This window comes from Schistocerca gregaria, chromosome 7 (genome assembly GCF_023897955.1).
Source record: "Schistocerca gregaria isolate iqSchGreg1 chromosome 7, iqSchGreg1.2, whole genome shotgun sequence".
Lineage (NCBI taxonomy): Eukaryota > Metazoa > Arthropoda > Insecta > Orthoptera > Acrididae > Schistocerca > Schistocerca gregaria.
In genome coordinates, this window is record NC_064926.1 from 341016171 (window position 1) to 341031609 (window position 15439).

Below are 15439 nucleotides of genomic sequence, written 5' to 3' on the forward strand. Positions count from 1 at the left end.
AAACTGATAAGCAAACTTACGCTCCTTACACCAAGCGAGGCGTCGTTTGGCATTTACCGGCCTGATGTTTGGGTTATGAGCAGCCGCCCCAAGTAATCTCACCTCCCGCCTAACTGTCATAGTGATCCTGATGCAGTTTGGAATTCCTTTGTGATGGTCTGCATAGATTTCTGCCTATTATACCTTACGACCAACTGTCGGCGGTCTCTGTCAGTCAGCAGACGAGGTCGGCCTGTACACTTTTGTGCTGTAGGTGTCCCTTCACGTTTCCACTTCGCTATCACATTGGAAACAGTGGACCTAGGGATGTTTAGGAGTGTGAAATTTCGCATTTAGAGGTAAGACGCAAGAGACACCAAATCACCTGCCACGTTCGAAGTCCGTGAGTTCCGCGGAGCGCCCCATTCTGCTTTCTCACTATATCTAATGATTACTGAGGTCGTTGGTATGGAGTACCTGGTAGTAGGGAGCATCACAATGCACCTAATATGCAAAACATATGTTTTTGGAGGTGTCCAGATACTTTTGATCACATAGTATAGAATTACTGAACCATTACTTCGATATACCCAATAGCAGTTTCCACAATTGGAGACGTCGCTAGTGTTGTCAACAAGTGACTTGTAGAACTGTGGACAATTAGGACTGTTGACAAAAAGAATATTCCCTACAGTATGCTATGTGGTGTAGACAAACTACGCTGAATAGAACCTGCTTGGCATGGGTGGTGGGAAGGGAGTGTAAATCACTCTCCATCTGAATCATAGCCCTGCACTTTAATCATTGCGTCAGCTAGCTCATTCAAATAAAGAAACAGACAAACATATAGCAAGCAAACAGAAATTTGTTTGCCCAGAGTGCTGATTAATTATTACAATTTTGCTCTTATTTCTGACAACAGCGCTCCGTTGAAGCTGCACTCAACTATATAACTGATAATTGTTAGAGAAGACATCACCGTTGACAACACCACAGTTAGCAGCTTAGATGTGTAACCTGTATTATAGCTAGACATCGGCTATTTTTATTATTATAATTACGTACGTAGAAGTAATAATAAACTTCACTGTCCGTCCAAAACGTTCCGAGGGGCTGACGTCATTCCTGGTGTACAAGCGACGTCAGCGAAGTAACTACGGTTGCAAATGGAAGTAACAGCTGTAAAGAACAGATGCACATTCGACCAGTCAGGTGCGAACAGGCAGTGTTCAGTATTTTACATGTTACCGTGGAGTGTTTGCGTAATTGTGTCATAAATCTCAATGGAGCAACGGGCTGAACATTTGTAAATCGGGTGTTCCACACATTCTTTAGAACGCTATGAAGAAGGGAAAAGTGCGTGCAAAGTTTGTCTCTCACGTCTTGATTCCAGAATCAGAAACAACGATGAGTGGATGCCTATAGCGACCTGACCGAGGTGGGCAAAAAATCATCATGGGGGACAGGTGATATTAATTCGAACCTAGCACAAAAGAACACAGTGCCGAATGAGTCTCTGACGCTTCACAAAGACTAAATAAGGTATGAATGTGACGTATGAGTTGAACACCCCCCCCCCCCCCCTCCTCAAGGAAGGACGTTTTTGACAGTTTCATATGTTTGTAAGAAAGTTCTGTGCGTTTCACTAAAGTTTGTGTGTGCGGGATGAGGAGGACAAGGGAGTACCATCTTAACAGTTCTCTAATTTCTGTTAATCCAGTCTGAAAACTGTTTTGGACTGACCGTGATGATGATGATAAGATGCTATGGGACACGCCAGCAAGATCTTTAGCACCTGCTTCGACTGATGCCGTATATGTCGTGTATCTTATGTGGCCAGTGCTTGACATTTCCATTTGTTCACAGAACGGCAGCCAGTGGTCGTTGAGACTGACGTCCGTGATCCATCAAGGAGCACTGGTGATCGCCGAGCTGTCGTGGAGACTGCCGGAGAAGGAGCTGCAGGCCGCGAGGAGTGACGGGGGATCCCCGCTGTACCTGGTCACGTGGGAGGTGGACGGCGGGGGGATCACCGGTAACCTCTACACAGACTCCTCCTGCGTCACGCTCTCCCTGTCATCTGACACTGTCTTCCACATACAGGTCAGTCAGTGCCTTCAGAACACTGAAGAATGTGCGATACCGCAAATAATATGTACCATTATTTATATAGAAATCCTTATCAGACTCCGGTAATCTCTCAGAATTCTTTGGTAAATTCTATGATCGCTTGTAGTTGTTAGCGTGGATTAACCCTGTTTTATGGTGAACTTTTAACAGATATTTGCTCATGCATGGCAATGGCTTCTCCTGAGTCAGACAGTTTAGTTTATGGATGTGTAATACTGTCTTTCTCAACATAATAGCCGTGCAATCTTTGGAAGGAAACCAAAATAAGCTGAATGCCGTAGCAGAACGTCACAAACAGCATCAAAAAATAACTATCATAGATAATATCCACGTCTTAGCGAACTGCCTCAAGGAATAGAAGGAAAACATTTCTACTTCTCTGGAGGGCTCATGAGAAGTGGTCTTGTTCGTTGTTTCAAACAATGGACTGAAGCCATAAAACCATTGCCTTCCACGTCCAGAGTAGTAGTGTGGTCGTTTTAGGAAATGGGGTTTTGTAGTAGTGTAATGCACTCATGGTGTGCCCCACTTAGTGTGAGCTCTGCTCGCTTTGTGTCAATATCCATATCGAAGTATCTGGTTTTGTCTGAGGAAACACGAAATGAAGAATCTATAGTGGGTAAGGAGGATAGTTTTATGCACTGACATTTGGATTTGAAGGCATGAATGTGAAGTGTGTGTGTGTGTGTGTGTGTGTGTGTGTGTGTGTGTGTGTGTGTAGGTTAACCAAGAGAGGCTATTTGGTTGGTAGAAACTCGGATTTAGTGATGTCTAAGAAAACGATTAAACTCCATTACCCAAGTTACGGTAATGAATAGCGTTTCTCATCGTGTTTCAGAAATCTGAGAGTGGGTATGTAATTAGCAGATACATTATGTCTGTGGGACAACGTAGACTGACGCAGAAAGCGAAGTAGAAAGAGTTCCAATTCTTATTAAGAGAGTTAGAAATCTGGAAAAACCGGAGCCCAAACGACGCATAGATGTGAATGATTTGTTAAAGAATATGGTAGGCCCTGCCTATCGCTCTAATTTATATGTCGATAGTTTTAGTGAATTATTTGTTGTCTGATGAGCTGTGGAGTTTCCTGAGTAAGTTACTATCGAACGTCCAAGATGTTTCAGTATGTCAGTAAAATAGAGAAGATCGTTGTGTATCAATGTTAAAATGTAGCAAGCTTTCTTCATCAGAATTATTATATACGAATCTATAAAATATTATTATTTATGTTTGTGTCCTTAATCGCTTTTATAGACTCTTGTGTAATAATTCAAAGCACATCGATTTTGACGCTTTTGCACTGTGAAAGGTGCTTGAGTATACAGGTTAACACTGATTTCAACAATCATGACTTCATTATCTATTATGGATAAAACGAAATGGTTCTGTTATGTGGAGTGGAACGTCACCATGCTCTGATGTGTTCACAAATAACCAAGATCAACGTTGTGTAATGCAAAGTTGGAAACGAAACTCTGGACTAAAACGTTAAACTGGGAAAACAAAAACTTTTGCAGAGATCATATTGGTCTGTTGGATAGTAACTGTGAGAAACAAATCTTAGTAAACGAGATAATCCAGTTGGGAAATCATACACGCCGTGTTCTGGGTAGTAACTGTGGCAGGTGTTGGGTTGAGCTGGTGACAAAGCAGCCAGTCTCTTTGGAGCACAATCCCCTGCTGGCAGTTGACACAGGCAGTGCCGATGGAGAGAACAGACTGTTCAGGCGAGACAGAAGAAACAGTGACAAACATGGAGTATCACAGATGGAGTTGGTGATGATGGCAGTAGGCCCACTGAGGCAGAGCTCCGTTGGTGCTGGAGAGAGGCAGCGGTGAGTGTGGTGCTATGCTGTCCAATTGGGATATCTGACACACTGACAGATGTAGCTGTTGCAGATTGTGACAAGTGAAGCTGGTGATGAGTAAGGTGGGTCCATTATGTTGCGACAGGATGCTGGTGATGGAAAATAGTGAAACTGAAGGCTAGAAGTGATAAAACAGAAACCCTTACAAGTGTTGTCTTCAGTTAAAACTCCCGGGCTGAGAGGCCATGGTCGATGTATAAAATTTCCACCTAACGTTTCGTCTCCATCTGCGGGAGACATCTTCTGAGGTCGTCCGGCTACTACCACCGAGGCTCCAGGCACTCTCGCATTTATAGAGCGCATAGAGGGCACCACCATTCGTCACGTGATGTCGACATTAGGCCTATCTTTGGAAGGCGTCATCATTCTACATTGACAGTAATCGATGGTCATTCTGCTGGCGCAACGTCGACATCCATATTTTGTCCAATTTTAAAACTTCCTCTTTCCTATTAAAATTATTATGGTATTTGTGAAAGTCTTTGCTTCTCTATACATGCGCGCATGATAATGGGACGTTGGTGCTAGAACACTTGTCTCATTAAATTTAATTTCGTGGTTCCCATCTCGAAAAACATCCTCAGCTACGGCCGATTTTCTAATGTGTCCTAAGCGACAGTTTCTTTTATGCTCGGCTAAGCGGTTGTTTACACTTATTCTCGTTGTTCCAATATATACTTGTCCACAACTGCATGGAATTTTGTATACGCCAGGTGTTACTAGGTGGTGTCGGGCGTCTTTTACAGTTCTTAAATATTCCTTAATCTTCTTGGTGGGTCTGAAGATTATTTAGATCCCATACCTGGCCAGAACGTTCCCGATGCGGTCCGTGACTTTATTAATGAACGGTAGGAAAACTTTTTCAGTCGGTGACCATTGTTGCTCTTGACTTCTTGCTTCTTTTCTTCTGTGATGGAGGGCTCGATCAATTTCCTTGCTGGTATACCCGTTTTCCATGAAGGCTGACGGTAAGTGATTTAATATATCTTGGAAGTAAGCCGGCTTGCAGATTTTGTTGGCTCTGTCCACCAAGGTTTTCATGACACCTCTTTTTTGCCTAGGCTGATGGTGTAATTCCTTGTGGAGGTATCGATCCGTGTGAGTGTTCTTTCTATATACCTTGTGGACCAGCGTCCCATCCACCCGTTTAATTACCGACATATCCAGGAAATTGAGTTGCCGGTCTTTCTCCATCTTAAACTGTATCTTCGGGTTAATACTGTTCAGACGCATCAGCTCTTCTTCACCATGAGTCCACACTACAAATGCGTCATCAATATAGCGGTACCATTTAGCTGGCTTCAGCCCGGAGGTTTTAACTGAAGACAACACCGGCCATGAAAGCCAACATTGTATGACGTATAAGTGTGTTGTGTGTCAGCTGGAGCTGGTGATAAGGAGAGTGGGTGTGAGCTGGAGCTGGTGACGAGGAGAGTGGTGTAGTTGATGCGAAGCCCTCGGTGTAGGTACACATGGGTGGCAGAGAAGGTGGCACTGTGCTCCCCAGTTCTGATGTAAGAAACATTAACGGGTATATTGTTTGGGCAGGTGTAAAGTGTGATGAAGAATGGTCACTGGTGAAAAACAGAAGTTAGAGCAGGTATGGTGTGTGACTGGTGGTGCTGGAAGTGAACAGGGCAGATTAGTTGGCATGCTCCACTCTGTGGGCATTGGTGTACTCTCCTTGCAGGCACTCTGGTGTGCAGTTCCGTTGTTCGTGGCGGACTTGGGCGGCAGAAAAAGTGGCAGCGCATTGTCAAGTTGGAAAATTAGAAACACTGACAGCTGTATTGTGTGGCAGGTGGAGCTGGTGACGAAGAGGGCCGACAAGCTGGTGCGCAGCCCTCCGCTCGTGGTGGACACTGGCGGCGGCGAAGACGGCACCACGCTGGTGCTGGTGGCGCCGGCGGAGCACACCGGGCGCGCTCTGGCCGGCCTGCAGGGCTGGCGGGACACGATGCGCTTCTCGCTGGTGCTGCTGCTGGGGCTCTGCCTGCCGGCCGCGTTCGTCGCCACCATCATCTGTCTGCACAGCTACCGGCGGCAGCGGCTGGCGGCGCAGGCGCGCGACAAGCTGCCGCTCTTCTAACCGCCTACTCCTTACTCAGGTAGGCCTCCCCAGCAATGTTGTATACTGTAAGTTAACTGGGGATCTCCGTCCCCGCCGCAGCCGCAGTGGTCCACAACCCCCCGACGACTACCGCAGTCCACTTCACCCCTCCGCCGCCCCACACCGAACCCAGGGTTACTGTGCGGTTCGGCCCCCGGTGGACCCCACCAGAGGACGTCTCACACCACACGAGTGTAACCCCTGTGTTTGCGTGGTAGTGTAATGTTGGTGTACGCTTACGTGGAGAACGTGTTTGGGCATCAATCGCCGACATAATGTAGCTGAGACGGAATAAAGAGAACCAACCCGCATTCGCAGAGGCAGATGGAAAACCGCCTAAAACCCATCCACAGACTGTCCAGCTCACCGGAACTCGACACAAGTCCGGCTGGCGGATTCGTGCCGGGGCCCAGGCTCTCCTTCCCACTCCGGAATGTCGTGCGTTAGACCGCTCGGCTAACCAGGAGGACTTCCCCAGTCATACTCCATGAATCAAGCGAGAAGTGATGACGAAACTACCACGTGAGAACACCACTTTACACGGTACTATCGTGTCGGAGCTGCCATTGATTTGTTTTACTTTTTAGAGAATGTAGGTAGGTCGCGTACAGGTTCCGACAAACTGTCTACAAGCAAATATAACGAGTCTCCAATAGATCTAAGGTTTATGGAGTGTCATTTTTTAATTAAATTGTAGCCCCAGATCTAAGGGTGATTGAAATACTGTGCTGTTCATCTGGGCGTGGTCGAATTGGAGGTGGTACGCACTCGCCTTCCTCTGACCTCTCAAATGCGTCAGCCAGCTAGTTAAAGTAGATCTAAAGTGCAACATAGTATCCAAACCACTGTGCAATTCGGCGTTTTCAAAATTACAATATTACCTTGCCCAATGGGAAATCGTTACGAGCTTTCTTTATTTTATTGCTACATGCCAAAACATCGTAAAGACAATCTCAGGTAAGCCGGCCAGTGTGGCCGAGCGGTTCTAGGCGCTATAGTCTGGAACTGCGCGACCGCTAAGGTCGCAGGTTACAATCATGTCCCGGGCATGGATGAGTGTGATGTCCTTAGGTTAGTTAGGTTTTAGTAGTTCAAAGTTATAGGGGACTCATGTCCTCAGAACCATTTGAACCAATTTCAGCCAATCTCAGATAAACATTTAACAGTCATGCATTTGTAATTTCTATATCACGGAGAGGTATTACATCTGGAAAAGCTTGATATTTTATTGAATTATGACGAATTTCATAACCTCTATATTGTGATATGGGATTAATTTGGGCGTACGTTGACAGAAGGCTTCTTTTTCTTCACTTCAACAACTAGCCACCACTGTTCTGATCTCAGTCCAGCCATCCCTTCGTCGCGTTCCAGGATCTAGTTTACTTCTGGTTTATAGTTCAATACTTGAAAAACCCGTCAGGCGAAAAGTGTGTGCCACCCGGTTACTCAAAAGCGGGCAAGTACTTACCGAATGAACTACCCAAGCACGACTGACGATGCGTTCTCAGCGCTTTACTTCAACCAGCACCTCATTTCCTACCTCACAGAAGTTCTCCTTCAACCTTGTGAAACTATCACTGGAAGAAAAGATATTGCGGAGACATAGCTTACAAGGCCTCAGACAAATCCAACTGATTCGGCTTATGTTTGACAGGACACTTGTGTAATACCTAAAAATTAAGTCTGAGACATTTTTACTCTACACTGCCTCCTCTGTTTTTTAGAAAATCGCTCCAAAACTTCGCGATGTGCATTTACTCAAAATCGACTACATCCATAGATAGTTAAAATTGAGAATTTTTCGTCATTACATATGGCGTCCGCAAAAGCATATTTTCGTAGAAATGGAGGAAAGAACGTTTTCCGAAAGGCCCTGTTTACCAAAAACACCAGATATTCGAAGCAACAAGAACATCTCATGACAGTAATCTTCAAACAATCGAATAGCTCATCCCGAAGATTCAGCGTAACAGACTTGGCCTGTATTTTAAAATATTTCTTTTCCGGTAATTACTTTTGGTGCATATTCCGCAGTCGATAACACATCCTAGAAAGTTGGTGCTGAAATTTGATCATAAATTACGTCGTGAATAATTGTTGCATTCGCGCGTTTGTGCAATTCTCGCTGGATTTATACGTAGTAGCAGATTGCCATTTGGAAGTCCCCATATGAAGTTTCTAAAATAAGCATCACATTGCTGGCACACAAGTGTGCAGGTTGACGGTATTATTTCTACTGTGCAAGTCCGCTGACCTTCGTCGTCTATACATGTGCTATCATACATAACGGTATGTATTTCTCCGCCACAGGAGTCCATTACCAGACGAAATTTTTACCAGCAACGTATGGTTTTAAAATGTTCTTAAAACACAATTTGTAAATTGTATTTGTGCATTTTTCGGATTTGGAACAAGTGATGTAAACATTTTTTAATGATTCTTTTAAACGACTGACCTACAGGTTACCCCAAGGACCAAGTTAATCATCATTTTGATATAAGCACACGAAAACTTGAGGAAACAATTTTCCAGACGCTGCGATCGAATGTTGTTTCGTGTGTAAATGAGTTATTTTGTTGTGTATACCACCAAATGCGATGAGACTTCGTGTTTGTCCCTCATATGTAACGCGCGTCGAATGTTCGTCTTCTCAGCACTTTCACTGGAAATATCTTTCATGCAACGAGGATTAAAATCTTAATTGTTTATTAATCTGAGTGTCTGAGAAGTTTATTTGCCTACCTTCTTACCATTCCTTATTAATTTATTTGATATTTAATATTGCCACATTAACCCTCCTCTTCCAACCAACTTCCATAAGTGCAAAATACAAATGAAAAAAGAAACGGCAAAATTTATGTGGGAATCGAGCACATCCCCTCTGCACCCCAGCCAGACCGTCGTTGCGCCGCCAGCGGCGCTTTCATTAAATAGTGTTTATCTTGCGGATGCACTGCGTCAGTCGAAAAAGTTTCTTTCGTCACTTTATACGTAAACACTCGTTTGCGGACCCCATATGATGACGAAGAATGCTCAAGTTTCAATTATCTATAGATAGTCATTTTCGCATCATGAAGTTTAGCGGCCGTTTTCTCAAATACGGGAGAGGGGAAATTGAGCACATATATGTATTTTTGTTTAGGCCGTACCAAGCGACCAGCCAAATATGGGCGAATACATATAACTTGAAGGTTGTTTCGAGAATGAATGTTCATCCTGCAACAGAATGTGCGCTGATTTGTATCTTCAAAACTAACCTAACTGCATCCGAAGAGGCCTTAGAAGGTAATGCAACGACCGACCCCCATGTCATCCTTAGCCAATAGGCCTCACTTGGATGTGTTTGTGAAGGGGTATATGTCCAGTACAGCGCTCTTCCGGGTATTGTCTGTTTTCTTGATCGGAGCCGCTACTTCTTAATTAAGTAGCTCCTCAATTGGCCTCACAAGGGCTGAATGCAACCCGCTTGTCAACAGCACTCGGCAGATCCGGAGGGCCGCCCATCCAAGTGATCGCCAAGCCTTACGGCGCTTAACTTCGGTGATCTGACGCGAACCAGTGTTACCACTGCGGCACTGCCGACGACGCTCATTCTGCTTCAGAGTAAAAATTCTTTCTAAATTTATTTTGTTTCTAAATTTATATATTGGTTTCATTATTCTCCCGTCTGGCGTTGTATCTTTTGTGTTAGCAGAAGAGCCAACACCGTGTTACGAGTGGAGGCCAAAATGCACGCGTTTTAGCTCAAGCAGGCTAGCGTGAAGAGGTTCAAATGGCTCTGAGCACTATGGGACTTAACTTCTGAGGTCATCAGTCACTTAGATCTTAGAACTACTTAAACCTATCTAACCTAAGGATATCACACACATCCATGCCCAAGGCAGGATTCGAACCTGCAGCGCCTAGAATCGCTCGGCCACTTCGGCCGGCGAGCGTGAAGACGGAAGAACTATACTGACGTGAGGTCTGGAACATGACAAGGAATGAGCATTCAGAAAGCGGACGTAATTAGTTTCATACTTAACTTTAATCCATTAATGATGAACGTCGCTCTTGACGGTACATGTTTGACAATATTATCTGTTCAGAATACATTCTTGAAAATATGAATTATAGTAACTGAATATGGCGCCTTGCTAGGTCGTAGCAAATGATGTAGCTGAAGGCTAGGCTAAACTGTCGTCTCTGCAAATGAGAGCTTATGTAGATAGTGAACCATCGCTAGCAAAGTTCACTGTACAACTGGGGCGAGTGCTGGGTGTCTCTCTAGACTAGACCTGCCGTGTGGCGACGCTCGGTGTGCCATCACTGATAGTGGCGACACGCGGGTCCGACGTATACTAACGGACCACGGCCCATTTAAAGGCTACCACCTAGCAAGTGTGGTGTCTGGCGGTGACACCACAGTATCGATACTTGAGAGCCACATTATTCTGCTTGTTTTTATTTGTTCTGTAATTGAATCGACCCTCAACTCAATACCGCTATATTCATTTCATATCTCTCAAAAAGAATCTGATTTGTATGGCGAAATTAGCTACGTTAAATACCAATTAACCTTTGAGCGTCAGTACTACTTTTATTAAGAAATTCTGCTGCCTACCAAGCGAGCTAGCATAGGGGTTAGCACATAAGATTTGGTTTCGGGAAGGCAACGGTCAGCCGGCCGGGGTGGCAGTGCGGTTCTAGGCGCTGCAGTCTGGAACCGCGTGACCGCTACGGTCGCAGGTTCTAATCCTGCCTCAGGCATGGATGTGTGTGATGTCCTTAGCTTAGTTAGGTTTAATTAGTTCTAGGGGACTGAAGACCTTAGAAGTTAAGTCCCATATGCTCAGAACCATTTGAACCATTTGCAGGCAACGGTTCAAATCCACATTTGGTCATCTAGGGTTATTTTTGCCGTGGTTTCCTGAAATCGCCATAAACCAATGCCGGGATGGCTCCTTTAAAATGGCTTGGCCAATTTTCTTCCCCATCCTTGCCCATAGTTTGTGGTCCGTCTCTAAAGACCTCTTCCTTCCCTCTTGAGGCCCGCAATGCGCATGTTCCCCGTACAGAGTATTTTACGCTGAATGACTCGTCAGCTCTCACTGTGACTTTTCTCTCCCACAGTGTGTTCCGGACGCGGGCTGCGCTGCGCCCCTGTGACGTCAGCGCGTCCCGTCTGCATCTAGTCAGCGCGGCGCGCCGGCCGCGTCCTCCCGGGTCGTCAGAAGCCGCACGGCGACCTTCGACCCAGTGGACCGCGCAAGAGCGCGACGCAATCCCAGCCAGCTCAATACGTCTGCCTCGTGACTGCCCGCCGCCGTGAACGTGAACGTCCGTTTTGCCACCTTAAAACACGTGTAGTGCTCCGCAGAAGTGCAGACAAATTTTTGTAGAAAAACTTGGTCGCAAGAGGCAGTACCTACTTACCTAAGTGGAGCGATCAACTCGGCGTCACCAAAGGCGGTGGACATCTCAACATTGAACGAGACAAAGAAACTGAAAAGTTTACACTCAACTCCAAAAAAATGTTTTTAGTTTGTTAGAAATGTTGTAAATACAATTAGGAAGGCGTCTTGGACGATAAGAAGATCACTCATTTGATGCAAATGAAAGACGAGTTATACCCCAGGGTAACTGGGAGAATAAACTCTACTACTGTATGGTGCGTGAAATGAGTACATGTGTAAATATGAATAAAAGATTAATTTAGTGTTGTAACTAAGTAGAAAAAAAGTTATTTCCATCCAGTTTTTCAGTGGCGACTGCTACGCTCAGTAAATAAGATGATATTTACTATTGTCGACTTGCATTAGTACGAGTTTTAGATAAGCTTCTGTATGAGAAATTGTGTAATTTTGTAAGTATATATTTTGTCCATGTGCAACATATCTTTACAAATTTATCAATCTATGTTTCTTGAATGTTACAAAACTCGAATTGTACAACATTTCAATTTAGAGAACTGTAAAGTGTAAATTTCAATTGTTTTATAAATAATAGAAGAAAACGAGGAGAACATTATCATTATGCTCAACATGCAACGCTGTGCTTGACTATTTAGACAACCGTCCAAGGTTAAAAATTCACATACTTGAAAGCCTTTCCACTCTTTCATGAAACATTTATGTATTTTTGTGTTTTATTTGCCTGGTAATTAGAATGGATTGGAAATTATAGAACTGATATTAAAAATATGAGACAAAGGATTATCTTTTTTAGTTATTCTAGGTTCATATTACCTGCAGCATCTTGTTAGTACCTTCAAGTGTCTGAATGTCACCATGCAAAATGTAAAAAATGTTACATATGCCATTTAAAGTGAGACAGCTTAAATATTCCATGGTTTAAGTGAACATAATGTGAAACTCAAACAAAATATTTTTGGTCAGATGCAACTTTGCTATGATATCAAGATTTCTATGACTGTCTCTACCAACTTCACCAAAAAGTTCTCTACCATCTTCACCAAAAAGTGCCAGAAAGGGTGTGAGATATCCCGAAGTGCAACATGCAGGTCTTGAGTTGTTATTGCTGCTGGATAAGTAAGCGTATCTTATCTAGTGATGTCATCACAAACTGTTGTATAGGGAGACCATGAAAGTGTTAACATTTTTCATTGAATCTGAAATCATATTTACAAGAAAATCCAAAAACAATAGGTCTTCAAAGATGATTTCATTGAATGTGTGTTCTTTCTCCTAACAAAAAGCCTGTCATGCTAATCATAACACTGATTACTATTTCCACGAGCATGCCTTCACCATCCATCCACTGAAATCCTTGTCTTGCAGTGAAATACCTTACTGTTCAGTGGCATCCATAACTGTTCCTGAAACTCGACTTATCAAAAGTATAACAAAACTCGACTTATCAAAAGTATGACTGAGCTACAATGAATCCAAATTAAGAATGAAAGAACTGATTCAAGTATCAGGCAATCATGAAGCAGTGCTCTTGATGTGTGATGGTAATGTCTGTTACCAATGTCGCAGCAGCAGATGAATATTTCTTCAGCAAAATTAATGCAGCTTAGTGTGTCATTTGTGGGGATTTTCTGATTAACTGAATATCGCATTTTAGTGGTTTTTTTTAACGCTAGACGAAGTTTTTGGCATGTGCATCATTATTTTAACACTGGATGGGCTAAAGGCAAGTGCAAAGCAAACCATGTAGACGCCCAAAATTACCACCATCTCAGAAATTCTGCTTAGCTACACTGCCTGACACAAAAAGTGAAGCACACAGAGGGAGAGGACAAATTTAATGAAGCTTCACGTTTTGAGAGGGCATGTGACGTGTTGTAGTGATTACAAAAGTGAGTCAAATTTATGATGAACGTTTCAGTGTGAGCCCCCTTATCAATATGACACTGTTACCTTGTGTGGATGCGTGCACTGATTCAGGTGGCAAGGGTGTCATAAACCCATGTATCAGCCCCTCAAGTAAGCTGGCCCACAACTGTTGCAAATGGTCCTGTCACCCTCTATACTGGCACTGTAATGGAGTTGATGGTGTAGCTGGTCCCACAATTGTAATTCAATCTACCTGGTCACAGGAATACTCCTACATCAGTTAGACATTTCACAGAGACCTATGTGTGGAAGAATATTGTCATGCTGAAATATGACACCAAGATACAGTTGCAAGAGAGGTAAATCATGAGAACACAACATGTCCACAATGTGCCATTGTGCTGGCAGAGATCCCTCAGTCACCACCACACCATGACACCAGGAATAACACCCTGGTGCCATCCAGAATGTTGGAAGAATTGGGCCTTTCCTCAGGTCACAGCTATACTCACCATCAATAGTCGTCCATGATAGTGCAGAGCTGCAGTCAATTGCTGAACACAGTGTGACAACCTAATTCAGCTGCTATTAGTGTCCATTCAATGATGTGGGATGACAAAGATTGTTGTAAGGAGTGTGTTATTTGTTTTGCGATGGCAGGCATAGGTATCAAAGGACTACAATATGCTTGGAGCATAACACAGAAATTCTCACTTTTGATGGTCAGATGTGGTCTACTGGAACTTTGATGATGAAGGTGCCTCGCCTCACATTCCCATTCAATCCAACATCAGGCCACTATTCCATCTGAATGCCACACGAATCTGGAAACTGCATGATTTAACTAGCTGGATGAATGGAAATCTTTCAAATACTGTCAGGTGTTGACAATGCTGTCCCAAGTGAGTATGCAGCATCTCTGTGCCCTTCATCATGCTCAATCAAAATCTGATGCTGTTCACACTCTTTGTAAACCCTACTGTGCCTGATAACATCACTAAACTACACAATGCACTGTGGCGGCCATTCTACTATTGTGTAACTTTTTGAAAAGCGAATGAAATAAAATACTCTGTTTAATTTTGAATGAAGTGTTTTGTTAAAAAATATCTTTTATTTCGTTAAAAGCCATGGCAAATTTTTTCTCAGGATGCCATCACCAGAAATATCATACGTATTCTAATATGAGGACATGCGTCTTACCCACAATGTATAAAAAATATCTTTGGATCAGTGTTACGCAATAAGCAAATTGAACACAATACTCAACTAATTATTTATTTTTCTCTGTGAAGCTTTATGCTCCAGTACAGCAGACTATGTGCAATGGCTGGTGTATAAAATTGAAATACCTATTTCCAATAAAACTGTACCTCTGGACTAAAATGAAATGGAAAATATTATAAGACGCCGTTTTCTATTTACTGAGATTAAATACATTCAATATTTTCAGAATTAAATTACAGTTAAAAAAGTTTTTATCCTTTTAATTGCGTCACTTCAACAATGCATTTACACAACATGGCCAGGGAAACATTTAATTATTACGTAATTAAATAAGGGACAGGGAAGGTACTTTCTTGTTACTAACAAAAACACATGCTACACTGGATACTGACATATATATATAACAAAAATTATAATTAGACTACATATAGTTATACTGAATACAAACCATGATCTATATGCGCCCTTCAGCTAGGATGTCAGAACCAAAAAAGACGAAAGAGAAGCAGAGCACAAAGAAACAAAAGTTATTTTATTATTCAGTGTGGTCCATTGATAGTGAGCGGGCCAAATATCTCACGAAATAAGCATAAAACGAAATAACCATCAAACGAAAAAACTACAATGAACGGAACGCGTCTAACTTGAAGGGGGAAACCAGATGGCGCTATGGTTGGCCCGCTAGATGGCGCTTCCATAGGTCAAACAGATATCAACTGCGATTTCTTAAATAGGAACACACATTTTTTATTACATATTCGTGTAGTGCGTAAAGAAATATGAACGTTTCAGTTGGACCACTTTTTCGCTTTGTGTTAGATGGTGCTTTAATAGTCATAAAC

At 43.2% G+C, this 15439-nt stretch overlaps 1 protein-coding gene across 1 annotated transcript in view; it reads left to right on the plus strand.

Moving 5' to 3' along the window:
- LOC126281637 (uncharacterized) overlaps positions 1 to 12284 on the plus strand; it is a 109917-nt gene extending 97633 nt beyond the window's left edge. The window contains exons 6-8 of the mRNA XM_049980768.1: positions 1846 to 2082; positions 5779 to 6085; positions 11203 to 12284. Coding sequence (XP_049836725.1) covers positions 1846 to 2082; positions 5779 to 6066 — 525 coding nt within the window. The 3' untranslated portion in view covers positions 6067 to 6085; positions 11203 to 12284. The remainder of the gene's footprint in view (positions 1 to 1845; positions 2083 to 5778; positions 6086 to 11202) is intronic.
- Positions 12285 to 15439: the final 3155 nt, after the last annotated feature.